The sequence below is a fragment of the Phyllostomus discolor genome, chromosome 6 (assembly GCF_004126475.2).
Source record: "Phyllostomus discolor isolate MPI-MPIP mPhyDis1 chromosome 6, mPhyDis1.pri.v3, whole genome shotgun sequence".
NCBI lineage: Eukaryota > Metazoa > Chordata > Mammalia > Chiroptera > Phyllostomidae > Phyllostomus > Phyllostomus discolor.
Genome location: NC_040908.2, coordinates 95,099,787 through 95,115,235, shown reverse-complemented (window position 1 = coordinate 95,115,235; position 15,449 = coordinate 95,099,787). Strand labels below are relative to the sequence as shown.

At 46.2% G+C, this 15,449-nt stretch overlaps 1 protein-coding gene across 1 annotated transcript in view; it reads right to left on the bottom strand.

Moving 5' to 3' along the window:
- The window catches only part of PANX1 (pannexin 1), a 51,931-nt gene extending 38,477 nt beyond the window's left edge, over positions 1–13,454 (bottom strand). Inside the window, exon 1 of the mRNA XM_028517233.2 lies at positions 12,697–13,454. Within this exon, the coding sequence (XP_028373034.1) occupies positions 12,697–12,877 (181 nt within the window). The 5' untranslated portion in view covers positions 12,878–13,454. The remainder of the gene's footprint in view (positions 1–12,696) is intronic.
- Positions 13,455–15,449: the final 1,995 nt, after the last annotated feature.

Genomic DNA, 15,449 nt, shown 5'->3' with positions numbered 1-15,449 from the left:
TTTGTCATATAAGCTACTTTCCATCACAGAATCACCTACGTGTTGTTCACTAAATTCTATGATTAGATAGGAATTAGATGCTTTTATTCAATCCAATAAAAAAAAACACAACAAAACTGTGAACTAGTCATCATATTTAGTCTCATTTGTCAGATGAGGAAATAGAGGCTCAGAGACACTGGGTAACTTCCAAAGTCAGACAGATTAACACTTGGTACGGCTGTGATATAATCCCATGTATGTGGCCCTACTCTTTCCTGATGTGAGGCTGCCCTGGGAATGAGTGACCAGGGCATGGAGGCAGGGTGGAGGCAGGGTAGAGAAGGACAGGCACCGTGGAAGGCAAGCCAGTCAATAACATGTGAAGCAGCAGGAAAGAGCCAGCCAGCCCCAATCTCCCCAGAAGCCTGGTCCTGAGCTCTAGGCCCAAAGTTCACTTTCATTTTTTTAAGATTTTATTTATTTAATTTTAGAGAGAGGGGAAGGGAAGGAAAGAGGGACAGAAATATCAGCGTGTGGTTGCCTCTTGCACACCCTCTACTGGGGACCTGGCCTGCAACCCACATGTGTCCTGACTAGGAATCGAACCTGTGACCCTTTGGTTCGCAGGCTGGCACTCAATCTACTGAGCCATACAAGTCAGGGCCCAAAGTTCACTTTCATAAAGTGTCACGAAAAACCACAGAGCCCATAAGAGAAGCCCCATGTGGTCATTGGCTGGTACGTGAAGACCTAACCTAGACTTGGTGCTACTTTGTGTGGAGGGAAACAGATTGTTGGCAGGTAGACAGAATTGCAGGCATGGAGTTAGTTCACCCAGGAGGGGTGGAGGCTGGACCCATGGAAGGAAAGGACCAGAGAGAATAAACTACATCATGAAAAATGCCACAGCAGGAATATGGCATGTGACATCCAGGAAGTAAGTCCTTGTGGCGACCCCAGAGGGGTCACACTTCCACTACAGGAAATGTGGTCCTGCTTTTTGCATTGTAAGAGGGCAACGGGAAAAATGGGCATCATCCCAAAAATGGACATGAGAAACTGGATGCTGCCCCCACCAAAGGTAAAAGTTTAAGATAAAAGTTAAAGGAATAAGTCATTTAATGTCAGGGGGTATCTTAATAAACATGTTTAATAAACATGTTTAAGTATAAAATGCTTAGAAAAATTACTGTCCAGCTAGTCTCCACTGACACAGAGGCCTAATCTGTATGAAAAAATATAAAAGTCCAGTTAGCTATGGGGAAGGAATTTCAGCCTAAAAGGAAAAAAAATTAGGCAAATCTATAAAAAGAAGTTCTGGAATTTTTAGTCCTGAACACTGTTTTTAAAAGATCACATTATCACCGATAGGCATTGGGTTTTCCCTTTCACTTACCAGCAAGCTACTTAACCTCTTTGAATCTAATTTTCTCATTTGCAAAACTTCACAGAATTCCCATGAGGATTAAAAGAAATGCAGGCCACACGGTCGGCACACAATAAGAATTCAGTAAGTGGTAGCTATTTTTTTTTTATTTCTATGTGTCAAGCACCACGAGGAGCATTGGAGATAAAAAGATATATAGGGTTCCTTTGTCACCTCCTGTATTACTTTCTTAGTGCACTTATAATTATTCCAATTTCACCTGTACTTACCAGTTTACTTGTTTTACTTTCTGCAACTCTTGATCATACTGCGGGCCTTGGATAACTGGGATCTTAGATTTCATGGGGCCACAGCCTGAAACTGGACCCAACTTTGTTATGTCCCTGTTATGTCTCTCCCTCAAAGATGCCTTTTGTGGACAAAAAAAGGGGCCGCATACTAAACCTCACAAGTTCAGGGAGGCCTGTATCGTGGACTTTGCAAACTCAGAGGCTGAAGGTAATCATGTCAGATGGTCTGAACATAAAAAATCCTAACTAAAAGCCAGTCGTGGTGGGTAGTCACGACACGGGCTGGTATCCTCCTTGACAAAGGTCAATCTTCATCTTAATTGAGCATGTTTTTAGTCTTTTTGCATCTAAGATAACCTGCCTTTGAAACTTGAGAAAAATTTCCTTCTCTGGGTCCCAAAGGCACAGTCAGCCACCAGAGCAGCAGACCACAGAATCCTTTATCGCCATTTTATTTCCCAAATACCAATTCTGTCAATGTCAATCATAACTATCCTGTACCCACCGATGGGAGAGAAGTATGTGTCTCTCCATTTTACTTTTTATCCAATCTCTGAGATTTCTCGGCTTTGTTTTCTCCCACCTCCCTAATCTGCCACCAATGGATTTCATGTAACTACTCTCCCTAATATGTCTCGTCTCCTCCTTTGATTCTAAAGTATAAAATAAGCTGTAAAACTGCCATTCTTGGGAGCATTTTCTCAACCTGTTGAGATTTTGCTTCCCAATCATCTGTTTGGCTCAAATAAACTCTAACAAGACTTTTTCTTAGACTGGACATTTTTTCTGTGACACTTTGAACAGCTAGCTTTTGTAGTTCCTGCAACAAAGAAACCCTCTTGTGTAGGAGGCCTTGAGCATCTAAATTCAGTACTGAATCAATGATTAGTGACTCCAATAAAGTGAAAGGAACTTAAAATGACTGTTACCATTATTTAGACTGGTCATGCGAATACAAAGACATTGTAAATAGACCATCAGGGTTTCATGTGACAGATGCAAAACCTCAGAAGAGAAAAGAGGCATCCAAGTTCATCAGAGCTGGGTACTTAATGTCACAGGGCCTCCGTGCCAGCAGTATACCAGGGGACCCAAGGACCCCTGCTCTCCCCAAGGACTCTGCTTTTTTTGTCTCTGTTATGGAGCAACAAAGCACAGATGTCCTCTCCAATGCACTCAGAACTCAATGGTATTGAACTCAACCCTGAAAGCATTCACAGGGCACCTCCTTTGTACATGGTGCCATGTGAGAAATAGGGATTCAAAGAGAAAGAAGGCAAGGTCCCTGTCCTCTGAGAGCTAACAGTCCAGTGGGGGCCAAGAAATGAACCATGAATGTTAATGGACAAAAAAATTACCTGGGAGTAAGGCTGAGCCATGGTGGATGCTCATATTTGAAGGACGGGAAGAACCTAGGATAGGGAAACAGAACAAATAAAGCCTTGGAGGTTTTGGAGTCTACAGCTCAGCATAGAGGGGAGCAGACCTTTGTGCCTGGAACGCAGAGTCCAGCCAAGGTGGGGCGGGGCAGCTGTGTTTTAATGTCCTCAGGTCTGTAACCCTTGCACACCTGGTTCTGATGACCCACTGAGACTGCAGTGGTTCAGGAACTGGGGACGAGGCTGGCCGTGACTTTAACAGAATAGCATTTTCAGGGCAGTGAAAATACTCTGTATGATACCATAGTGATGGATACATGTCATCAGGCATTTGTCGAAACCCACAGACTGTGCGACTCTGGCGGGGGACGCTGATCACAGAGAAGGCTATGCATGGGTGGGACTAGGGAGTATAAGGTCAATCTATGTACTTTCCCTTCAGTTTTGTTGTGAACCTAAAACTGCTCTAAAAAAGTAAAGTCTTAATAATACATATACACAGTAGCTGTTAACATTGGCCCTAAGGATAGCAGGGGAAGGAGGCCATTAGGAACAACTAACTGCCTAAGTGCAGAGGTAAGAAGCAACATTTCCCTCAGGACATCCACCCCTCCAGCTGTTCACCTCCAGAGCCGGAGTCAGGGATCCCAGAGCTGTGGCTTTTCACAGCCCCTCAACAGACAGGGCTTCCCGCTCTGCCAGCTGAGGGGGACCAACTGCTAGACCCACCCAGGACCAGGCTTCCACACTGGACCTGGCTCACGCCCGCGTGGCATGGCCTTCTTCCTCACCATACCCTGTGCCAGGCCAAGCTTCAAAGGTGACTGTGAAGCCCCAGAGTAGAGCTGCTGAATGCGACCAGCTCAGGTCCTCCTCAAACCAGCTCTAGCATCCTGGGACAAATGGGAGGCACTAGATATTCCTACGAAGCTCCCAGCAACAGCCCCTGATAAACTTTTATCAAATATTTGTCCCATACAAAGTGCCATGGTGGAGTCCAGGACACATATGGCAGTCCCGTCCTCAACGAGTGCATAGTAAGGCTGAAGTTAACTGCACTAGCCCCTGCCTAATCGCTCCACATTTCCACTCCATTTTCACAAAGAATCTGGGGTCAGGTAAAAATGCATATCTGATTATGTCACTTATAGCTAAAAGCCCTCTGACTGCTCTGAGTGAATTCTGAAATCCAAATCCCACAGGGCCCACCACGATCAAACCCTCGCCCATCTCTCTAATCTCCTCAGACCACTCACACACCCCCCTGCTCAGCAGGTCCCAGTAACACTGATCCTTTTATGTTTCTCTGGAAAACCATGGCCGAGGCTTCATGGATGCTGATGGATAAATTGGCCCCGGTGCTGCTTCTCCAGAAAGCCATCCCCAGTGCCCCCGACTGGGCAAACCTCCCTGCCATGACACTTGTTCCAAAGCACTTATCACAGCCAGAACTCTGGAATTATGGGAAGCCACCTCCCCTCCCAGGTTGCAAGCTCCCACGACCATGTCTGCCTTCTTCACTGCCACACGCCACATCACCCAAGGGCCTAGGGCACAGCACAGCATTCAGTGAGTAAGTGTCAGATGAATGAGAACATGAATGAATGGAAACAAAAAGTGAACAAGAGTGACTGCTGTAAGGTGTGGCATGAGCCATACTGCCAGAACCAGCTGGGCACTGGAATGCATCTAATAACTAGTGCAGTCCAATGTCCTCATGTTACTATGGGTGAAACTGATCCTAAGCTGAGAGGCCACTGGTCACACCCCCCCCACACAGCTGTTCCACACTGTTAATAAGTGTCATTACAGTGTTCCTACAATTCTTAATAGTACACCATTTTTCTGGTATTCGCTTCAATGTATGCAAGAAAGAAATATACTCATAACATAAAGACTTAGCATGTTTATAGTGAATTAAAAGGAATGAAGCCTTAAGAAGAAGAATGTCAAAGCCATCAATCCCTGTATGCTCCTCCCTCTAAGGGACACTGGACAAAGGAAGGGAGGCAAGTCACAGTTACCATCACCCAGATGCAGCCTGGCTGAGCTTCCACGCACCCATCGGAATGGCTCCTGAATGTAGGTGAGAACTGGAGAGAAGCCTGAGGCCTCTGTCACAGCTTTGCTGGCTGCTCACAGCGTTGAGAAGTACCTTCAGATCGCAGAAGCTTAATGAGCACTAGTTTCAGAGTTAACTGACATGTACTGACTACAGGCCATGTGTTAGGTCTTTTCCCATGTATTATCACATTTGATAGGTGTTTCCCATTTCCCAGGTATTACCACATTTATCATTACCTGTTTTGCAAAAGCAAACCTAGCGCTGTCAGAGAGGAGAGGTAAAACTCAGCAAGCAGGGGTAAGAACTTCTCTCTCTCTGTGAAAAGTAACCTCTCCACACTGGCGCTACTGTGCTTTTTGTAAACCCTGAGAACGCTTACATTCAATCATGAAATGTAAAGCAGTTGGTAACATTAAATAAATGAAAATTGCTAGTTTTGTTAGTTGACTAAATTTAAACAGAGAACAGAAGGCTCAGAGTGAAACAACATTTTTTAAACTTTAGTTTGAAAAAAGAAGACAGAGATAGTTAAGATGTATTTGTAGAGGAGCAGATTTCATAAGCCCACGAAAGCCAGCTAACACCTGACTATCTCTCTAAGATCAAATGCCCCAGGCCAAGGCCTGGTGAGTAGCCTGGAGAGAGTGGGAAGTCCCCAGAACGCTGCCAGTGCTCCAGCAAGAGCCCAGGGCTATGCCATGTGAAGTCCCAGTGCAAAAGGGAACTACAAAGTGCAACAGCGAGATGCCATTTCCATCGTAAGAATGGCAAATCGGAAACCCAGACTGCTGACAGGAGTGCAAACTGGCAGCCTGGAGGGCACTGAGAAGTGCCCCTCAAATCTGAGATGCGCACACCTTGACCCTCTAACTGTAAACTCCACCCTCAGGGCTGACCCCAGAGACATGGTTCTCCAAGTGTGGTCTGGAATCGGAGACTCTTTCAGGAGGTTCATGACCTTAAACATATTTTCACAATGATATGAGGTTGTTATTTGCCTTCTTACTCTCATTCTCTCATTAAAGTATACAGTAGAATTTCCAGAGGCTACTGACATGGTTATCGCCACATAATGAATGAGAAGCAAGTAGGAGAATGCAGTGGTCTTCTATGAAACTAGACATTAAGGAGATCTGTAAAACTGGAAAACAATGCCACTCTTCCTATTAAGCTTTATTTTTGAAGTTATTTTTTTCCATAAAAATATGTATGTTAACGTGTAATGGGCTTATTTCAAATTAACAAAAAATAAATATTTCTCAGTTTTAATTTCTGAGATGATAAATATCTATGGATTTAACCCACGAACAAAAGCTCTTTGGAATCTTCAATAAAATGTAAAAGTATAAAGTGACCCAAAAGTCTGAGACACATAACATTTTCTTTTTCTTTTTTTTTAAAGATTTTATTTATTTATTTTTAGAGAGGGAAGGGAGGGAGAAAGAGACAGAGAGAGAAACATCAATGTGCGGTTGCTGGGGGTCATGGCTTGCAACCCAGGCATGTACCCTGACTGGGAATTGAACCTGCGACACTTTGGTTCGCAGCCCGCGCTCAATCCACTGAGCTACGCCAGCCAGGGGATTCACATGACATTTTCAATGAGGAGGCACACCCGAGGATGTTTACTGAACCACTGTCTGTACAAAGAAAAAAATGGAATGAACCTACATGTCCCTTAATAGAATAGTTAAATTTTCCATAGTCACACTATGAAAAATTATGCCACGTCTAAGCAAAATGAGGCAGATTTACACACACCAACATGAAAATATCTCTAGGACATATTACAGATCATATTGCACATTTTTAATACACAGCATAATACTGTTAACAATTTAATAATGGTAAAATGTTAATAAAATCAATTTTTTTCATTAGGAACATAAAGCAATGTATGTAAAAGAAAAAAGACAAAAACAGTAATAGTATTTACCTCTGGGGAAGAGACCAAGGTTGGATGGAGTGTGTTAAAAAAAAAAAGCAGGGCTCTCATTTCTTCTTACAGTCTGAACTTTCCCACAAAGCCACAGCCATGCAGACGCCTGGCAAATAAAGTATCTGGAAAGTCCTCTTTGCTGCCCTCAGTAACCTCACGGCACACAGCTGCACCTGCCTGTCCACCAGGGCCCGGTGCTCCCAAACTGTCTCCCCCTCTGCACTCTGTCCAAACTCTCATGGCTTCAGTTAGGGGGCTGAGAAGAAAGCAAAATCCAAGGATGCAATCTGCAGAGGAAGTGGTGTTCGCATGGTTTTTTAAAAACGATGTCACTAATCCAAACCTAGCTCCCGCAGAGGTTCTGAGACATACAAGTATGTTCGCTTTTTGCTGGGGATGGGGATTCATCTATTTCTAAATAATGGATTATTTCCCACAGCCTCATTTTCATTTCTTCCTTTGTTCTTGAGGTGGTGTGGTGGGGTGACAAAAATGGGAGCAGTAAATAATTAAATGTGGGTCTTGTAATTCACTGGGTCTTTCAGAGTCAGGGAACAGTATGCACAGAAGCAGAACAAATGCTACTTGGGTAAGTTCTGGTGTATTTCTAAAATTGATCTCATCACTACTGAATGTTTGCTTGTTATCAGTCAAATCATATTGTTTGCTCTAATAATCACATCTTATAGATATAATACAATAACACTTGGACATCCTACTGACACTACTGGTAATTCTTTCCATTTGCTCCCCCTACTGAATGTGTACTATCCATCAAGTTTTCTGCTGGAAGCTATGGACAGAGCAGTCATCCCCACAGAGGACAGATGGTCCCTGTCCCCAGTGAAAGCCCAGCTTGGTGGAGAGACAGTATTCAACAAATGATACAAATAATTACCGAACTGCTACTTGCAGTGTCAGGAAGGAAAGTTATAGTGTGCTCGAAGAACACGTCAGGAAACCCACTGACTGTTGCAAATTTACCCCTGAAATGGGAGAGCACATCAAAATGCCTCCTCCGATCTTTTGACAGAGTTAGAAGACAGTTAGAAGGAGTTAGAGGTAGAGTGCAAACAAGGCAGAATTTTTTTCCCGCTAACTTGAAATAAGAACTCAGGAATGCAAACTATCCTGGAAGATGATTTCATCCTTCTGGGAAATAACACTGCTCTCTTCTCTCTTCCTTTCAATATTGGAAGGAGGGAACATTGGCGAAGATTTATGCACACACAAGCTTTATATATAATAGTAGATATTTTGAAAGAACCTAAATGTACATCACTAGGGAGTGCTTAGATGAGTTATGATAAGAATATACTAGGTTATGGAATATGCTGCCTGCCTATTAAAACATAGTGAGGTGACCTGGCCGTGTGGCATAGTTGATAGGAGCATCGTCCCATACACCAGAAGGCTGTCGGTTCAATTCCCAATCGGGGCACAAATGGGAGGCAATCAGTCAATGTTTTTCTCTCACATGGATATTTCTCTCTCTCTCTCAAATCAATAAATATATCCTTGGATGAGGACTAAAATAATAGTGAAGTGACACATGTACTGACACAAAATGCTGTCCAAAACATATTATGTGAGAAGTAGCAAACCACTGTGATATGACTCAGTTTGTTTTAAAGCATGTGTACACATGTTAGATTAATGCAGCAAAGGGAACTTTAAGGCTGTACAAGTGTCCACATGGGTCACCTCCAGCACATGATGAAGGAGGTTTATGATTCCTTTAGCATGAGAATATATTTAGTACAATATATTCACATAGTATTTGTACAATAAAGATACAACAAAAACACCAACAAAGAAAAGCACATGCACAGCAGTGGTCTCTCTGGACACCAGGCGTCCTTTTGGAAGGGGCCAGGGCCTCTCTGGGCTCTTCGGTTTTCAGTATGAATTGAAGATGTGCTGTGACAGGGTCTATCCCTCAAGACCCTAAATATTAGCCCATTCTTATAGACACCCTAAAAAGAATCAACCAACTTTGCCGTCTTGTGAATGCTGAAAGGAAGCCTGAACCTATTCCCAAAGATGTGCCTAAATTCAGCCAGGACAGAACAGATGACTTAAGCCTCTTAGCTGCTGACTCACACAGAAAAAAACGGGGCCACTGTGAACAAATAGTATCAGAAGCAGCTGCTTCTGTCCTTTGGCTCTCTGGGGCTGGCCCAGTGCCTGCCTCTAACGAGGCAGCAGAGCACAGCTAACCAAAGGGACTGGATCCCTCTGTTCCAAACTGTCGCTGGGAGGGCGGCAGGGAGGGCAGCAGGATGAGAAAGCTCCCTGAAGACCAGACTCCCTTTCCCAGGCATACACTGGCTGCCTCCACTGCTCATCTTGTCCAGCTGGCCAAGCTCAGGGCAAGAAGCATCCTGGCAGAAGAGAGGGATTCTCCTTTCCTAGGGTCTCCTAAGCCACCAGGTTAGGGAACCAGAGAACCAAAGCAGTCAAGGGGCAGGCCCTGCATAACCCTAAACCTAGTGCACTACCAACCTTACCAAAAGTCCCCAAGAACATGAACCCCATTCAAAGTCTGGTCTACTGAAAGGTAGCAGCACACATAAGGAGTATGTTTCTTCAGTAGTTTAGGTAAATTCTGATGCCAATTTCAGAGCTGGAAGGTCATGTAGTCCAATTATGCTTTTATTTTCCACAGAGTTGTCACCCAGCTATTTCCTAAATGTCTCCCTCCCTCCCAAGGTGAAATGTGCTGTACCTCTAGAGGCATCTGGGGACAGTTGGGTTAGAAATTAGGGTTTTCCTGGGGCAGAGAACGGTCTCCCTGCAGTTCCCACACTGGGCCCGTGTGAGCTGCTGAGAGAGGCATTGGGCAGAATCTCTGCGGAGTGGACTCCAGCAGCAGCCCCCCCACTTGCACCCAGCACAGCCCTGCTCTGCCCGTCCGTCTCCATGCCCGGGCAAGTTCTGTCCCTCTTTTCAGACAGGAACCCAGTGTGTTGAACTAGTGAGAAAATGGGCCTGAGACTGAGAAGAACCCTTTAATATGACACACAGATTGTTTTCTCACACAAGGACATTGTCTCTAACCTTCAACAGCCCCTTCCCTGCATGGGTCAGCTTCTAGGGGCCAATAGAAGATACATGAAGTATCTTGCAGTTGGGGCAGCCACAGGCACAGGTTATAACACAATGTGCAAAGTACAACAATGAGAGACTATCCTTGGCACAGAGAGGCAGAGAACACTTGTCATGAGAGGGAGGATGCGCCATGTTGAAAGTGTGCAAGCCTCTTTCACACTCCTGGGGCCAGGGCTCACTTACCAAGGGGGTGGGCAAAAGTGCCTGCTCCATTTGAATTACTCCCCTCTCTTGTTGTTGTTCTCCTTCATTGCTTTGTTTTTGTATAAAAGCTGAATTTGCACAAAACAAAATGTTGCATGACATGACCCCACTGTACTGATTCTAGGTAGTAACTTACATACCTCCATTCTCCTCTCCAGAACCTTTCCTCTGGCTTTATACAATATGTACTCAACCTGATAGGTCTTCCCTGGTCCTGACCACTTCACCCCACCCACCTGTCCACCTCTTAGAGGTCCTAAAGCTTTTCAGAAGACATGGGAATCTGCTCCACAGTTCTTCAGCCAAGTCCCGGCCAACCTTCACCTGCCTGGCGTTCAGAGCACTACACTGTCTTTCATCGAATCACACAACTAAATGAGGCTGCCTGTCAGCATGTCTGTTCTAGTGCCAAGGGTTGGTAATTTCCCGCAGGGCAGGGCGAGGATTGTGCCTCAAACTCCTTTCCTGTCTCCCTCGATACCCAGCATTGCTATGCACACAGCATGAGGACATGCCTTTGCTGTATAAACCCATTCCCAATGCCAGCTAAAGGCCTCTCAGGCCCCATCAGTTTGCATGTGTCCAGAGCGTTACTGGTGCAGGTACTTCAGGTGTCCCTCTAATACGAGGCCAGAGCTAAAGTTTGACCATGGATGGTAACCAACTCCTCCTTCGTGGCATCAAGTGCCCCAAACTGTTGCTCCTCCATGACAAGGACATGCCTCATTTACGCCTGGGTCCTCGGTGCCCAGCACTGAGTCCAGCCCACAGCTGGTACACTCAAGGAACAGTTCCTGAAGGGAAAGACTATCTCCAGGACCCATGTTACTCGGTGGTTTTCCTTTCTACTGGAAGCCTCAACACCTGCCCATCTGGAAGGCTGGAAGGAAACTCCAGGGCCATGCCTACCCAGAGATAAGGCAAAATGAATACTTATTTTTCTACAATGATGGCAACTTCCTAAGGAGTTGAACAACTTAGTGCCAGAGATCATAAAATCAAACTCATAGTAACCCTTTCCTAACCAATTCTTCTCTCAATTTACTATTTCTGTCAATAACAACACCATTCTCCACTCACTCAGGCCTGCAGCCTTTCCAAAACTCTGACCAGTCTCTGCCCTTATGGCCTATTCAAAATGAGTACCCAAGTGCTGCTTGTTGCTCCTCAGTCTCTCAGAAATCACCCTTTCCCATCCTTTCCCCCCACTGTTGGCCCCCATGGATGCACAAGACTTCAACTGATGTACATCATACAGCATCCAGCCTCCTTAACTCCACCCTCCCCTCCTTCACAGACCCTACATGTCACTATCAGCTATTATTTATTAAGTGCTGTTTTCAACCAGTCCATTTTCTTTGCTCAAATAAGAACTTTATACTTTGAAACCACCAAGTCTGTGCTCCTTTGTTCTAAGTGACCCAGGCCCACATTTATTCTCCTATCTCAGGAACACTGACTAATAATCCTCCTGCCTCAGCTAGAACTGTCACTGTGTCTCTGCTTCCAGGAACATGTGACATTTTCTGCCATCTCAAAATCTTGGCAAAGGTCTCACATCTGCTTATCCTAAATCCTACCCACACTCCAAGGCTCAGGGCCAGCCCAACCTATCAGAGGTTCAGCTCCACCCTCTCCTCCCCCCACCAACACCCCCCCCCCACCAGATCTGTCTCTAGCTGTCATACACTGCCTCCTGTTGACTCATAAACACTCTCTCCTGTGCTGAAAGTCAGAAGAGCTGAGTACCTCTATACACTTTTTAGCCATGTGATCCTGCCCAAACCACCAGACTTTCGAATCTTACAGAACTGTTTTGATCAGGTGAACATTTACACGAAAGGGACTCATTCATTTCCCATTCATAATAAATACGTGCAGGTGGAGGATGTTGATATCTCTCTATTGCCTGCCAACTACAGCTATTTCCTATCATTCATAATCCTACAGCGCTAAAGTTTCAGTAAATATCAGTTCACATAAGATAACAAAGGGAAAACATACCTACATTTCATGGAGCACCTGTCTCCATATCCAACGTTTTAGCCACTCAGAACTTCTCTGGTACAAAATTTTTGGTGATGACACAAGTGTGTGTAGAGAAAGAGGAGGCAGACAGTTGTTCTGGGCAAAGCTGGTGGCGGGTCATAAGTGTGAAACAGTGGGGATCAAAGCCACACTAAGCCGCAGTCGGGATCAATGGGACGCGGGAAACAGAACTGAGGAGTAGGGATGCGAGCAGAGTCCACAGGAATGGACTCGTCATCGCCCAAGATGCCGACTCAGCACGGTCAGTTTCCCTCTCCGGCCCGCCACACCCCTCCCGCCCCTGGCCTTACCCATCGAGATTTCCTGCGCGTAGGCCAGGGAGATGAGCAGCAAGGGCATTCCTACGGTGATGTATGTGATTATCTTGTCCAAGGCCAGCTCCAGCCGCAGCCCCTTGAACTTGGGCTCCGAGGGCTCCTTCAGTAAGAAGTCCGAGAACACGTACTCGGTGGCCAGGTGGGCGATGGCCATGGCCGCTTCGCGCCGGGCTCGGCCTGAGAACCCCCAGAGGGCAGGCCCGGGAACTGTCGGTGTCGGAAGCGCTGCGCGGCGCCTTCACCCCGTCACTGCCCAGGCACTGGGCTTTCGCTTTCTCTTTGCCGGTCCCTCAGCTGCCCCCGCATCACCAGCCTTTGTGTCTCTGTGCACCCAGCTCCCAGCGACTTCTCCAAGGCGCCGCTGCCTCTCCTGGGCGTCGGGGCTCGCGCGCTCCCTGGCGTTCCGTCGGCGCAGGTGTCCACTACGTGCGCGCCACCCGGGCCTCGCGCCTCTACCGTAAAAGGGAAGCGAAAAAATCAACCGGGGAATTAGGTGCTTCCTTTTCGCCTGGCCTCTTCGTTTTGTGCAGCCGCCGATGTTTCCTCAAGGCCAACTCGCGCCTTCAGCCCACTCGATGCACTTCCCCGGAACTAGGAGGGAGACCAAGGACTCAGGGTAGGGGGTTTCCGGAAACCGTGGTGACGCGGAGCGAGTGGCTCGGCAGCATCCCGCGACCCTAGCATCTTCATCTCCAAAGGGATCTTCCCATCCAGAGAATTGCTTCAGTCTGATTATCTTCGCGCTCCTCCCATCCTTATTCTTCCACTTCCGGGCACCCGGGACTTTTCAAAACATTTCTGAAAGCAACCCCTTACCGGGTGGCCCCCTTTTACGCCCCACCCCCAACATTTCCACATGGTGAATCAGGTTAAAAGGAGCTGCGAATGCTTCAAAGAGCAACGGGTACCGTAAAAACCGATCGCACAGTGTCGGCTGAGCATGTATGGGAAGAAGGAGCTGTGGGTCCTCCCAGGAGGTCTGTGAAGGCAGCAGGGAGGTGGGGTTGGTAGGACTCCGCGGGACGGGGGTGGAGGGACAGTCAGAGGTGGTGAGCCCTGAGTGTGACTGTGTCTCAGGCCTCAATTATCCTGCTCAGTCCGAGCTTCTCCTCTTGCTTTGCCCATGGGAGCCGTGGTGGGAGCCAGCAGAAGGGTGATCAAAGATGAGTGGGTGTTGGGGGAGAGCAGCTTCTGAACCACTTAACAGAAAGTGGTTGCTGAAAAAAAAGATAGGAGATGCTCTAATCAGCAACTTTGGAGCAGACAGGACCTTTAAACAAGAAGTCTCCTAGGAACAGGGCTGGTCTCCCTTCTCTGCCGCTTGTACATGGATGTGTGTGTGTTGGCGAGGGTGGGGGGCCGGGGTCCATGCACACAAGCCTCCTCTGTATGCCCGCAACTCCCATATGTCCATCTCCACCCTAGCCTGTCCTCTGAGCATGGACCCAACAGCCTACACAACTCTCCACTTGGATGACTTACTGGACTTCAAACTCGTAATGGCCAGAACTGCAATCCTCTTCTTCCTCTCAACCTGAGCTCCAGTTTTCTCCATCTTGCTCAGTGCATCACCATCCACCCATCTGCCCAACACTTCCATCTCTCCCAGCTGCCATAACCAGCTTCCAAATTCTCTTGTTTCTCTCTCCTAGATATAGAAAACTTGGCAGTACTCCTCTCCCTGCACTTCTAACACCCCAATTCAGGCCTTTTGCCTCTCTCCTGATCACATCCAGGAATATATCCCCTAGGCCTGCAAGCCAGTTTCTCCCACAGCTGCCAAAGGGAGCTTTTTAAAACTCTAATCTGATCATGTCACCTCCCCCTTCTTAAAGTGTACATTACTTTTAGGATAAAATCCAAATTTCTTAGCATGGTCACTGCCTGTCTCACCAGCTTCACCACATTCCATACAGTTCTTCATGTTTATTGGGCCCCTGGCCTCCTGCAGGCCCAACCTTGCCCAAAACATTCCCACAGTAGCCTTTTTGCCTGGTCAACTCGTATTCATTCACCCTGCTGATATCAGATGGATGTCACTTCCCCAGGAAAGTCTTCTCTGAGTACGCTACACTAGATGAGGTCACTGTGTTATATATTCTTGCAGCACTGGCGCTACTGGTTACTAGTTGTGGGCCTTGGGAGAATTACTTGACCCTCCTGTGCCTCAGTTTCCTCATCGGTAAAGTGCTTATACCTCTTACGATTGTAATAAGGATCAAATAACTTAAACCTATATAAAGTGCCTGAGACAGTGGATGAGTGTTTTAGACATGTTATCTTTTATTGTTGCCCTCTACTTTTTCTTCATGATAATCACAACTATAATTAAACAAGTGTTTGCTTAACTGTTCATTTCTTTAATGTTTGTCTCTGCCTTTATGTGGTAAACTTCATGAGGGCAGGTCAATGGCCATGTATACCACTCTTATCTCTAACACTTAACACAAATGCCTCACACACAGTAGGTCTTTTAATAAATATTTATTAACCGTCTAAAGGAATCTGTAAACATTTCACATTGAAAACATTATTCAAAAACAAGTAGCTCAACTTACACATTTATCCACATACTCAAGGCATTTACTAGAGGCCAGAGATGGGCCAGTTCTGGGTTTGATGGATGGGGAAGCAAAAGTGAAGTGGACACATTCCATTTCCTCAAAGACCTCACAGCTTAGTAAGAGAAATAAGGCATGTGCACAATTAACTATAATACAAGTTGG